Source organism: Diachasma alloeum, unplaced genomic scaffold (assembly GCF_001412515.2).
Source record: "Diachasma alloeum isolate Michigan unplaced genomic scaffold, Dall2.0 Dall_scaffold_00301, whole genome shotgun sequence".
NCBI classification, from domain to species: domain Eukaryota; kingdom Metazoa; phylum Arthropoda; class Insecta; order Hymenoptera; family Braconidae; genus Diachasma; species Diachasma alloeum.
The window spans coordinates 1,117,808-1,132,215 of NW_021680440.1; the positions used below are offsets into that span (position 1 = coordinate 1,117,808).

Here is a 14,408-nt window from a genome sequence, read left to right on the forward strand (position 1 = left end):
GGGGGGGGGTACGAGGGTGTTGTTATTGAAACAATATGTAACTAAGTGGAGCGCAGTGGAGAACGGGGCCTTCTAGCCGTTCGTTTGAATGCATACGTGCAGAGGCTTCATTAGTTCTAATTGGGATTCGAGACCGTTGTGGTGTTTGTGGTGGTCGGGTGCAAGGGAATAATAGTTATTATGGCATGGCCGCGGTTGGGAATGGCCGGTGGTAACGCTTGTGCGAGGGAAAATAGGGGTATAGGCAGTGCGGGGGGGGGATAGGTTCGTTTAATTCTGGTAGCAAATACTGGGTTTAAGTGTAATTAGCTGCTTGGGGACTTGAGACCTTTCGGAGTGAAAAGAGAATTTTTTCAAGAATTCGGAGAATTTTTTGGGAAAAAGCAAAATTTCAGAGAATTTTAGTGAATGGAGGAAGAAGTGTTTCGGCCAGTAAAAAGGGAAAAAGGAAAAAAGGAGATCGGGCGAAAAAGACCTAGAAATGGATTTCGCTCTACGCTTACACGACTTGTTTGGTAACTTTTCACCAATTTTATTCCCCGTGAATGTCCCCCATATTTTAAATAGTCCTTCAACGACTTATTACACTCCCTGCGCTCGTCTCTACGTCATCGCGCTCGTTTTCCAGGATTCAACGTTCAGGATGCTGGTACGGCGTAGCAGAAGAAACGATGAATCCACTCGATCGAGTCTACGCGAGGCGATTACCGATAAGGATGCCTCAGTCTGACTGATAATGGGGGATGAGGGCAATTTTTGTGGCCTCGTCGGGGTTACCCGACTATGTTCGGTTCCACCCAATAAGCACTGGGTGGCTGGCTCAGCCCTCCAGCCATCTTTCTATCCAGAACCACTCTCTCGTGCTCATTGACATTACAACCTCCACCGAAAACCATTTTATGACTCTAGTTATACATTTTTTTTCGAGGTTCAGTGGTTTAAACGACTTCCTCGGCGATTTTTATCGGTAATGCAGGGGGAAGAGTTGAAATTGGTGATGAACGAGATTCATAAAGATTGGGGAAGATGATGGAGAGATAGATCGAATTGAAGAGATAAAGACTTTCAATTTTCTTTTAGAAAATTGATTTTTTTAAAGAGTAAAATTTTGAGAAAATGAAAACAGCATTTACCCAATTCTTATTTCTTATCCCTAGAAAACAGATTTTCCTTGCGACTGTCCCCATGTTTTTCATAGACAATGTTTATAATATTCCCCAGCGAGGGAAAAAAATTTTAACAAGCTGTACTACACAGTTTAGGAGTTGATAAATAATGAAATGCGAGGAATAATAAAATTTTTTGTAAAATTTTCTAGCACATAGTTTTTGCGATGTGATGTCCAACTACAAAAGTAGAAAAGTATTCCACTGAAAAAAATTGTCAAAGTACTTGAATATCCTTACACTGTTGGAAATTTCTTGAAATTGTAGTCACAGCGAGTAGACTTTGAATCAATTTCAAGTGAAGACGTTCACTGAATTTCTCATTCATCTTCAAAATTCAAGAAAATTCGGGTTTTCATGTTAAGCATGTCAAACAAAAATAACGTAAAGTTGAGATATCACAAAATAAATATAATATTATGCGCCCCATATACCGTAACGAAAACATAAAACATTTACGAGAACATGTTTGTCCGTGATTCACCACACGGTAGTTATATACGCAGAGATGGAATGCTCTTCATGCACCCTCCACGTAATTTACATTGTTTGACAAGAAGCACTATGCCCCAGTGTGGCGAATGCTTTGAAGTTGCGACTCAAAGGGGAAGTAACTTTTTCCCCTCATTTTTTTCATTCTAAATTTTTCCTCTCTCTCTCTCCGCTTTTTTTTCCTCTCTTTCAGTTCAACCCAGGGCAACACCGGTACCTGGAGGAGTCACCCCCGGTGGATGTGACGCACGTAGAGACTACTCTGGGCTACATACATTTGCGAACAAAGGTGGATTATTCCAGGGGAAAGAGCCATGAGCACTAGGTACAACAGTACAATTCATCCAGGGGGATCCGATGCAATTTATGGTAACGAGGTATTGTTATTCCAAAAACGAGACTCACCGACTCTCGGCAGTTAGTTGGACACACGCATTTTGCTTCGCCAGTACTGTCGCTCTCGCATTTACCGTAGTTGTCGCATTGTTTGCTCTCGCAGCCATCTGGAAAGATAAAAATGACGTTCTTAGGGGTTTTCTTGAAAGTTGAAAAAAAAACTCGCAACAGTAGTTTCATCCAGTTATATCTCCGATGAAGTTCAGTTAATCCCGAATCCCCGTGTTCTTCCCCCGAAAAAGATAACGATAATTCACTGAAGCGTTGAATAAATATTCAATGAAATTTACGGTGGTGAAAATAAAATCAACGTTAAATATTTCACGCGATCTGTTGGCTCGCTCTCGTCTTGTGAATCTCTCTGTAGATTAAAACGCGGTTTCATGCATATCACGATGGTCGGGACTCTCTCTGCCTTTGCGCCCACCTACCGTGTGCTATGAGTTGTTACCCCGAGGCATGCATGCTGCATATGCATGCAAGCCCCATTGGCCCACCAGCCAGCCCTCCCCCAGGTGCCGTTATACCCCAACATCACCACTACTCATTGTGTTACACGTATATCAAGTAAAATGTAGTGTTGCTAGGTTCAAACCAACACCCTCTACATTTTCGTTCTCTTGTTCTATCTTGCGAGGCGAGTCCCTTGTCTCTAGAGATCTTCCACTGGATTTCAATGAATCCTGAATATGAGTCCTCACCACACCCCTCGTATTCATCATCTTCATGAATTTTTCTCCTCGTCTAGTCGATATTTCACTTTTTTTTTATTCAACGAGAAAATGCGACGATTCTAGGTAAATAATCATGCAATTGTTTCAATAATGATTCGTTACAGGAAAAAACGAGTGCGAAGCAATATTTTGATGACGTTTTCCTGAAGAACAACAATTTCCATACAAAATGTTTTCTGATATTTTTTCAAACTCACCGATTTCCGAGATATTCGTAAAATTATACTTCGCAAAATTTCACGATAGAAAATTGTGAACAGACACTTTAAAGTCTTAAAATAATATAAGAAGTGATTGAGGTAATTTTTCTTGCATCGCCTGTAATGGAAAAAAGAAATGAACGTCATATTTCACTCTCACTCCCTTCATTTCCATTTAAACTTCTATTTATGTCGATTCAACAAAACTTGATGCACCCTGAAAGGCGATTCTCCCGAGTTTATGATTTCTACCGTCAAACTTCTCAGAACATGACATTCAGAATGGCATTAATAAAGATTCTCGGGTATTTGCATAACTGCATCCCCTTCCTCCACCGTGGAAAACCCTTCCTTAAGCCAGGGAGAATTATCTTCTACAGCTTTGAATGAATATAGAAGTGAAGGGAGTGTGGCGGAATGGTAAAAGTGAGAGGTATGAAGGAGGAAGTAAAACGGAAAAACAAAGTGGAGGAGATGGTGAAAAGTTGTCATTAAAATTCATGGGAACTTGCGACTATGATTCTTGCTTTACGTATTTGCGCATTTGTCATTATTCTCGTGATCATTGCAGCATCAACGATGTATATGTGCGGACTTGTGGTTATTATATTTGGAAATTTTCATTCAAACAATATCTTATTTAAATAATAATCAACAATTATAAATTATTCAAATGAATGAATTATTCATTTAAAAAATATTTAGGTTGATCATGAATGAATTCGTATATTTATTGTAATGAAAATGTTTTAATTACGTGAAATTTAAGATTTTCGCTGAAGAAAATCGCTGACGATTCAACCTTGGACCTTCAGTCGAAGTTTAAAGAGTGAAAATGAGACTCAAATAGAACCTCTGATGTTCGACTTCAAATTATGAAAGGGATTTTAACAAGTAAAAAAAATTGCTGAAATGGTAAACTGTCTCAAATTATTTCTACGAAAAAAATGCTAAAATACTTGAAAATTTTCAGAGGATACATCAAACGGGAGAGCGTAATGCATCAATTATCCGATGCCTGACGCCAAAAACGGATCAAATTAAGAATTTCGATAAAGACGATAGGTCAAGAGCCCTCATAATTTTTTGGAATTGTTAATTAAATTTCTTCTCAAATTTTCTCATGCTCAATAAACCAATTATCTACGTAATAGCGCTCTCAATCGCCAACGCAAATCCCCCCGCCATGTAACCACCCACCAGCGATAGTCAGTTTCCATCCACCTGAAAGGTCTGTAGGTCATGGGGAGTCAGAACACGTGTACTCTGAAATTTCATGCACATACGTATGAGGTCAAACGCTAACGAGGCATTTCACAGGTGTTTATTTCACGTGAGAATTTACTCACGAACGTGAATCTATTTTTGTACTAGATTTTTCATCAAGATGGAGAGAACAAAGCAATCTTTTTCCTCTTGTTTGTGAAAAATGAAAAAACGAAATGGAAAAATTTCAAACTACTTCGTGAACAGGCAAACGATTTCTTGATCTAAACAAAGATTTCATTCTTTAGAAATTGAATTATTACCAACGACGTTCGGCGAAGACGTGCGACTACGAGAGAGTTAAATTTTCTGAGTCGATTCCGTAATCGGTAGGCGAACTGTGAGTTCCGCAATTTTTACTGAACATTTCTCTCCGTGGATTAAAAATAATTGAATTCTCTCAAGTAAATATGGTCTATATGTCAGAAAATTTTGCTCTCAGTGTACAATATGAAATTCTGAACCCGTAGAATGGAAAAGTAATTCGTTACTCACTGCACAATCCCTGGTAAAGAACTTTGATCTCCCTCCGGTGCTGACAAGCCTCCAATCTGAGCTTGCACTCATTCCCATAGCTGATACCATCGTCACCGCAAACTGGATTGAATTCAACCGAGCATGTGGGACATTGGCAGGTAGCAGTATCTCCCTGCTCAGCGCAGATGGCTCCCCATTGACAGATCTGTAAGTAATCCAAGTGGCATTCCTCGCAAATAAAAAAGAGAAGAAAAAAATGCACGAAAAATAGGGGGGGAAAAAATTATTTGAAAGGAATAGGGGAGGTAAGAAAAATACTCTATCCAGAGGGAGAACATTTTCCACGTCACGTTCTATTTCTATAACCCTCAGGATCGAGCGTGACTGGGCTCTTCATTACTCCCAACCGCCAGTAAAAAAGGGAGAAAGGAAAATTCTGAAAGTTGATTTGATATTTTTTTTCATTCTCATTTCTGAGCATTTTTCTTTTATTCGAGACTGCTGGCAAGGTTTGATATTACTCTTTAATTTCATGGCAGAATGTCCAATCAGTTTTTATTGAATGGATTAGTTGTACTGCAGTAATATAAATACAAAAGCATTTTCCTGCAGAATATTTTTTTTGATTGTTTAGCTATTCTGATTATTTTGGGAATATCTCGTGATCGACTGGTCCCACGTAAAAATCTCACACCATCTTTTTTATCGAAAATTGAATTCTCTACAAAAAAGTTTTTATGACAAACTCCGCTAAATCTCTTCCTTCCGGAGATATTCCCAAAGTAAAAAATCCAGAAAAATTTGATGAATTCCGTTTCTTTCCTGCGTTCACTTTTAATTCAGATATTCCTCTTTGATTTCACGGAGGCACCTAATTAGCTTCCACCCGATGATTAGGTTAGTCTGGAGTGCGACTCCCGAGTGCAATATGAGCCCAGATATATCAATATAATTCTCTTGCCTTCTCAGTGCAAGGTCCTCGAGACCCGCAGTTGCCGATGTATGCGACCTCGATGTTACTCTTCGTCAGACACGCCTGTCTCTTCAGTTCACATTGTGACTTGTACGTTGTACCGTCAGCGCCACAGACTGGCACCAATACAGGCTCACATTCTGGTCCACATTCGCATTTAGTAATGCCATAACGATCGATTGCACACTCCTCGAATTCACTGCAGTGTGCATCATCACAGGGATTCGTTCCTGTTAATTAAATTACGAAAGGGGTGAATAAAATTTTTAATTTCGTCGGGGGGAGGGCAGTGAGAGGGAGATTTCAAAGAAACTTTATTCCAGTGCCGCATTATTCCGGAATGATTCGATAAAATTGTGGATTTTTTAATTAAAGGAGTGAATGAAAATGAATGGGGGAGATAATTCTGTTGGTGTGATGTGATTAAATTTTTATTTTTCCAAGGGATGGGATAGGGAATAGAAAGAGTGAATGAATGGAGTGCTAAAACGTTAATGGATCCAATGAGAAAGAGTAAACAAAGATGATGGTTTGATGGATCTTCAATCAAGAGCGATTGAGAATCTGAATGCAATACAGTGAAAATGATGATCGATTTTTTCACTTTGAACGAATAACATTAATATTCAAATACACGAGGTGACAATATTCTATGCACGGAAATATATTGATGAGAGGAACAACAGAGCGATTGAATTAAAAATTGATAACAGGGTGGGCAGGCACTTCTACCAGAATATTAAGGATGTTCAGGAAATTTCGGAAATATTCCTGAACAACTAAACCACTTCGCTACTGACATGATTCCCATCGGTCGTATTGCTTTTTGCAATGAGAAAGATTACAAACAATTAATTGAAAAAGGAAGTATTGAATCGGATGGGTAAAAGGGCACAATGAAAGGGCGCCAACGGGGTGGCGCTAGTCTCTAATAAAATTTAATCATATTCGTCAAGTCCAGATTACTCCACCACATTAATACCGACATCCAATTTTACTCAACCTCCCAGTGGAACAGAACAACCCCCGAAAAACCTCTTTCCACCAACTGTAATGAAATCCTCATTTTAAAACTAACCTGAGCTACATGCGCCATTGTAAATTTTTCTGAGTGGTAATCTCGACCTGCACGCCTCCTGCCTGAGGCTGCACTCGTTGGAATAAGTTCTACCATTGCTACCACAAACCGGCGAGAATTCAAGACCGCACTGTTCCCCACAGCGACAACCCGGCTGTCTTGATTCATCCAGTTGACACACTTCTGGCTCAGTGCAATCCAAACTGCCACAGGGATCTGGAATTAAACGTCAATTTGGCATTTAATTAGGAATCATTTTCGCCGGTTATGGTCCCCCCGGGGTGGTATCATCGTCTGGTAAACATGGCGGGATTTTTTTTGTGATAATAGGACATTATTGTTGATCCTCGTGCGGGGATGAGACTAATAGGCGGACGCTCGTGTCGTCTGCGCGGGGAGGGGGTGCGGATCGTAACGGCTGGGAAAAACGAGGAAATGAGGGGAAAAGCTGAGGTGGGCCGTTGTTGTCTGGGGGATTAATTCCCAAATTTCGGGAGGAACTTAAGCCATTATTCAATTAATTCTGAATATCTTTTAGTTATCGTGGGACAAGCGATTTTTGAAAAAATTCAAAAATTGAAAAAACTAATCGATAAATTCAGTAGTGAAGTGATAAAACGGTTTAAGTCGACTTGTCTCTTAGTTGAGTTTTTGAAGAATATCTCCGAATCTAAAGGAGATAACGAAATTTTCGTAATAACCTTTTTTCTAGAGAAAATCGAGTGCTACAAAAAAGGTCTTGCTAAAAATTTTGCTATCTCCCTTAGATTCCGAGATATTCACTGAAAAATGGCCAATAGTCAAAATCGACTCAAACCGTTTTACCACTTCGCTACTGAATTCAATTTTAATTAAAATTCGTTCATTACCGAACAATTGAAGAAAAATTTTGTTCGGACGAGGTCTAAAAATTGCATTTTCCGAGGCAAAAAAAGTATTGATCCTCTACTCAAGTCCTACCAATTTACTGATATCAAATGAGTGAAGCAATCTCAACAGCGATAAAGAAATCGGAAATGTAAGAGCTCACACTGCGCTGCGGCTGAGATTCGGTCAGTCCGTTCCGGGGATATTCCGTCAAGATTAATCTCCCGGTCTACGATCGAGGGCCGGCGAGGGGGAGGGGGTTTTGCAGGAAGGAACTTGGATTCCGCTTCCCGTTCGCCCGAATCTCGGGTTTCAGTTCTCTCCTGACGAGGCAAGTTGCTTTTCTCGCGCCGCTGGAAGCACTACAAGCAAACGCGCCTTGTTTTCTTGGCTAGGGGGTGGTTGAGCTTAAGTTACAGACCAATGGAGCGGATAAACACTCCCTCGGCCGCCGATCGCCTGGCTAATGGAATTCACCCCTCTTCCATCCTCGTAGCCAATGATTTTTCCGTTTCGCCTGAAGCGATAAGTGCAATCTTGGTTTTGTTTTTTGGCGGTGCCGGCGGTGTTCGCGGAATGGAGGGGGGGAATATACGGAAGATTAGGATCACATGTTCTTGAGAAAATGCGGCAATGACCGGATTCAAGGATAAGAATGAGTAATTTCATTGAATAAAATGGGAATGAATGTTGATTGAGGGGAGATAGACTTGTATCGACGCAGCGATGCTTTGAGCTAACAATCAAGATCTCTCAGGATAACGTACGAATAATATAATTATTTTGAGGATGTTTAAAAAAACATCCTCAATAACAATTAAAAACAATATTTTTTTTTGAAATTTTGTATATCGAAAATAAATTGTTAATGTGTGTGTGATGTCCACAATTTTTAGGAAATAAATATAATTAAAAATTAAAAATAATACACCAATAGACATAATGCAAAATAAAACCAAATAATGGCGCAACATTAATAAAAAAAATCCTAAAATAACATAGAATAACTTGGCTGAAGGCCCTCGGGCGATGGTCTACTGTAAGAGATTTATTTTTTGTGTATTTTTCTTACAATAAATTTCGTCAAAAATTGAAAAAAAATTAATTAACATAGAATAAATAGTTAATTTTTTATACGAAACGCGGAGACGTAAATTACGTTTAGCAAAATGTAATTAACGTTTAGGTTTATTGATAATGATCCTCTAGACAATTGTGAATAATTCGGCCCCAACTCTCAAGCCTTCAGAATGAATGCACCCCCATATCGATTCTCGTCTAGCTGCGGCTGGGAGAAGGACGGGGGACTTCAGGTGGTTGAGATCAGTCTGGTGTAGACGATAACGTGGAAACTCAAGAAGGCGAGAGAAACTCAATGCGATGGGAGACTGATGTGTGCATCCATATACACTATTTTCTCCCCCGTTATTTTATATATACCTGCCAGTGGATGTTCACACTGTACCTGTCTCTCCACTAGCGTGTTCCACTTTCGGTTGGGTTGACGCTCATGTAAACCAGCATGAACGAAAATTTTCACCGACGAAAATACGCGGGGGAAACTGGCAAGACAGCATCAATGATGAACGAATGGGGGAGAGAGGAGGATCACGCTTTGTTGAACGTGGAAGCTATATGTGCTCAGTGTGTAATGTATTTCCAGGGGACTGTTCACTCGGGGTGAGCACGAGTATCTTCAAGTCTGCTATTTTTGGTTCAAATTGAATGTTAGCGAGGGAATTACGTTGTCAGATTTTTATTTTGTCACGGACGTGTGAATTGTTGAGATTCGTCACCTGAATTTTCGCTGGGGTATCGCTCACGAAAAAGAAGAGGGAAATTTGAACGATTACAATGCTTCCCTTCGGGAGCAAAAAATCGAAGTTTAAAACGTCAGTATTATAATGGAAAAGTTTATTTGAAGGAGTCGATAACAATGAGACTCGCCTTCCGTTTCAGCCCCTCGGGGATCTACTCCAAATTTTTTAATAAAATCATTCAATCACTTCAAGAGTCCCCGGAAATGGTTACCCACAGCTCATTAATTCTCAAAGTCGCGAGTCAAAACCTGAAACTCATTGAGATTCGCGTGACGCCTGTCCTTTTAATTCAATTCCATTCTGACTCCTAAACGCACGTATAACCCTCAACCGCTGTCAATAGCATCCTCACTCCTCCATTCGATTATTATTCCACCCTTAGAAGTTACTCGAGGGCGATGCAAAGAAGTGGGTGTGAGGGGGAGAGAGAGAGAAGAGAAAAATGAGTAAAAATTGTAAGAATGGAAAAAAAACTGGGGAAAGTTTGAGGTGGAGGTAACTTTGAAGATTAGAGAGCAACGTCAACCGCCTCACGTTGCAAGCCCGCAGGGGGTTCGAGGGGGTGGGGCGGAGATGCTGAAAACAATTGCCTTGGGAGGGTGATGGCAGCTGAATTTTAAACGAGTGACACTTATCTACAGGCGATGACTGATTTCAGTGACGGGGACAGGGTGGAGTTGATAAAATTATTTTTTTTGTGGGCATGAATTCTATCGCCGCTTCGGGGAATTTTTCTTCCGCTCCTTCGGATTTTTTTCCCATTCTTTCGTTCATTCAAACAATGTAGATGTTTTTTTGATTGTAATTTTTATGGAAATACAATTTTAATCAAATAAAATACAATTTTTATTCACAGTTAATTGTAATTGGGACAAAAATCGGTAAGTTTGATGGCTGTCACATATTTTTTTCCCCGAATTTCCAAGAGTTTCTCCTATAAAAACTAAAAAAAAATTCTTCTCAAATTTTTTCTCTAAATATTTCGGCACATTAGTAAATTTATACTGAATTGCACAAATCTATAAACTAATTCTTGACTATTCAACCAATTTTAACATTAAAGTATTTCCTGGGCTCAAAATCTATGCAAATTGTACTGTTGACTAGTAATTTTCAGGAGAGTTAAATTAAATTCGATTTTGGGGAAAAACATCATAAATTTCTGATTTCCCTGAGAATTCCATGAAATTTCAATTAATTAAAAATTTTCAATTACGAAATTCGGGAAATTCACCCAAAACTTCAAAACAGCAAAATCCTAATTCCCTCTCGAATAAACAAAACAAAACCTACGAAAACCAATCTCCTCATTCCAGAAAATAAAAAAAAAACCTTAAATCCCGCGTAATGTGTTTTCCAAATCGTCAGTGCACACTGTCGCGTAATGAAAAAAAGGTACTTCTCTCATTGTACGCTTTGTAACGGTAATAATCCTGAGCCCCATGAAATCGCTTAATCTCATGACCATTGGAGGAGGTGAGTGCACCCCCCAGTCCCCACGGGGCTGCTCGTTTAAAAGTTAGATTCGGTACGTTTCCTGCCTCGTCAACGTTCAACAACGTCGTTCGATATTTCCTCTCTGCCCAGTTTTTCTCCGCAGTGCATTGTCAAGCCTCCCAATGGTCGTTACGTTTTTTTCCTTCTTTTTTTTATTTCATTTTGTAGGCATCCCTCGAGGGGTTGGAAATGACGTTCCCCTTTTTCGATATTTCGCATCATTTTTCCCGGTATTCGGCTCAGTATAACGATTTGCAGAATACTATCGTTGAAATTCAATCGTTGGTATTCAATTTTGAGTTTTCTGATATTTATACTGTATTCTTGATCCTCACGTGGTCGCACAATGAGGGAATCCCCGCTGTTTTTCAATTTTTGTTTTTTCACACGCAAACTTTGTCAGGGAAAAATTAATAAAAATTTATATGTATACTATCATAATTCGCCTGATAGATTTTCCTCGTCTTTTAAAAAAAATATATATATTTCCTCCCAAAAATTCCCCACCTCTAGAATGATTTCATCAAGGAGTACCGCCTCGATTATTCCCGCAACTGAAGCTCGGAACAAGAATGTAATTACAACCTCATGATTTATTCATCATAAAAGTCTCCAAAGAGTCACGAGAAATTGACGTTAATTCCATTTACGTTGGCCCTTAAATTTCCGTCCGAGATATAAAACGAAGGTATGTAAAAGGGCTGTTATGTCTCCCAGAGATATAACGTTTATGCCCGCCAACTTATTGATCTCAACGTGAGAGTGTTCGCTCATGGAAGAGACAACTGGTGACGATTGATAAAGGGCTGGCATTGTCGAAGAGACCGATGTGCCCAGTGATATATTTTTTCCGTTCACCGAGGAGTGTTCCATTCCCGGATATTACTTCCCTTTGTTCATTCGCTGATGACAAATAATAAAAGAGGGTAAAAATGGTATGACAATCAGAAAGCAGATTTTTCAGTTGAAAATTCATTCGCCGGTGTTGAATTAAAAATTTTTCCATCGCGGGAGGCAGAAAGCCCCCGAGGAAATGAGAAAAATAGCTCCGTATTTATTCTTTCGCTGATTGAAGAATAGACTGAACACGCTTCATTGAAATCAATTGTTAATTAGAGATTGGAAAATTTATTAAGTGATTAATATCAATTATCTGGGGGATATTTGATCCGCAAACAGGAGCCATTGTGAAGGGGAAGTGGGTGATCCCCACATTTTCGGGGAACTTAGCTAATCCTAAGTAAATAACGCATTCGTATGTCTGGCTGATCAAACATTTGTCTTCACTACTCGCTCGATTAAACAGCTACTGTGTTTCCATTGGATTCTTGTTCCAGTGAGAATGTCCATCACAATAGAATTTCTATATTGCATTTGATGGCAATAATTGCAAGCGTGACGAATGCAAGAGACAAACGCAAAAATATGAGATCTTTGGGAATTTTTAAACTGAAAATTTTTTTCGGACTCATTGTTTCGCACGGATTGTTTTCTATTTTGGTTCTATCTCTCCCCTCAGTTCACATACTTGAATGAATTTGAAACATCAGATTTGAAGAAACCATCAGACAGCTCGCTTTCAGGGAAATTCATGAAAAATTCTAAATTTTCAACAATCATCGTAAAAATCAAATCAACGAATACAGCTATCGTAATCATCTTTTAACTTCGACTTAATGCCATTAAAAAAATCATTTTAAGCGATGATTGAATTCATCTGAAGCATGATATTCAAAGATATCCCCGGAATTCTGATTTTCAAAAAATACAAAAGTTTGCAAATTTTCAAATAAACCAAAAAATCGAAAATCGAAAAAACTGATCGATGAATTAAATTTTAATTAACGGCGATCGATAGGGCTCAACAACATCTACTTTTGTAAAAAAAATCAATTCCATCCATTCATTACCGAATAATTGAAGAAAACTTTGTTACATACGTAACTTAAATTTAAACAGTTATAAAGCTTCCGTTCGGAAGCAAAAACCTCACTTCAACCTCACCTAATGCCACGAGAGCTCGAAAGGAAGCAGAAATGTGTCACTCGCGACATGATGCGCTGACCGAAGACGAGGAGAATGTGAAATGCCCGTAATCCATAACAAAGATGGCAGGAGGTATTTTCTCCGTTTCCCCGGGATTTCACGTAACTGTAAATCTTGGATATCGCGCTGTTACGGCTGACTGTTTTCGGCTCGCTTCCAACCCCCCCCCCTCCCCCCCCTGCCCCTATCGTCTAGATGTTAACTGACCTGTGGCACACGTGTGTGCGGGAATTTTAGTTCTCCGTCATCGGCATCGATTTCGGCAGCGGGGACTTGCGGAGAAACACCTGCAATGCCTGCCCTGGACCTACCTGGCTCACATTCATCGTGAACCCGGGGTGCAGCCCTCACACTACCCCACCGACTGACGATTTATCATTGTCCGCCTATAACGCAAACGATGGGAGGGTTCATACCGGTGCTCTTCGTTATATATAACGATAGCGCCCGATTTCACAGTGTTATCGTCTATCTTTCCCTTCGCTCATTCAACTATTCCCTACGTCCCTTAAACTATTCAGTTTTACCGCCCATCGCCGGGGGGTTTTCTAAGGGTGCTTGGACTTCTGCGGGGGCGGGAATGCAGCGGTAGACGCTCTAGGAAATTGATAAATAAAAGGAATGATTTTATTCAAATAAAAATTTGTATTGAAACCTCAATTAGCTTTTTATTTACGCTGAATATTCATGTTTTGATTGAAGTTGCAGGAAGTTCGGGAATTCTCATCTCCTTGTTGCCCAAAAATTTGAAATATTAATTAATTAATTATTTTTTATTTATTTATTTTTTATTCATATTTCTTCAATTAATTAATTTCGTAGAAATTTCAATTTAATTTTAATTTCAATGATTTTTTAATCATAAGGTTTTGGAAGGGATATCCAAGCATATTTTATAGTTTGGTACAAAGCACAATGTGAATTCAACCATTTACAGTCATCAAATTATTTTCAAGGTGAAAAATTGGTTGTTTATAAATTATTTCCATAGCGAAGTGGTAAAACGGTGCGAGTCAATTTTGACTATTGACCAGTTTTCACTGAATATCTCGGAATTCAAGGGAGATACCAAAATTCTTGTTACAATCTTTTTAGTAGAGTAGATTGAGAGCTACAACAACTGTAATTACGAAAATTTCGCTATCTCCCTCAGATTCGGAAATATTCCTCAAACACTCAACTGGGAGATCAGTCGACTTGAGGCGTTTTACCACTTCGCTACTGATTTGTAGAAAATGCTTGTAATTTCAGGGAATTCCATTCCTCCCCCCAAATATAAATTTGCGACTTCCATAATTCTCAATTGTATATCGCAAGTCTCAAATTAAAATCAGTTTTCCTTTGGTTGAAGTTCAATGTTCATTAAATCCAACTTTTTCTAAACAAACTACTTAAA

At 39.1% G+C, this 14,408-nt stretch overlaps 1 protein-coding gene across 1 annotated transcript in view; it reads right to left on the reverse strand.

The window, feature by feature from the left end:
* Positions 1-14,408, reverse strand: part of LOC107039557 (agrin) — a 163,412-nt gene that overhangs the window by 17,902 nt on the left and 131,102 nt on the right. The window contains exons 6-9 of the mRNA XM_015259239.1: positions 6,783-6,998; positions 5,693-5,934; positions 4,750-4,936; positions 2,064-2,161 (exon numbers count right to left, since the gene is read on the reverse strand). Of these exons, the coding sequence (XP_015114725.1) occupies positions 2,064-2,161; positions 4,750-4,936; positions 5,693-5,934; positions 6,783-6,998 (743 nt within the window). The remainder of the gene's footprint in view (positions 1-2,063; positions 2,162-4,749; positions 4,937-5,692; positions 5,935-6,782; positions 6,999-14,408) is intronic.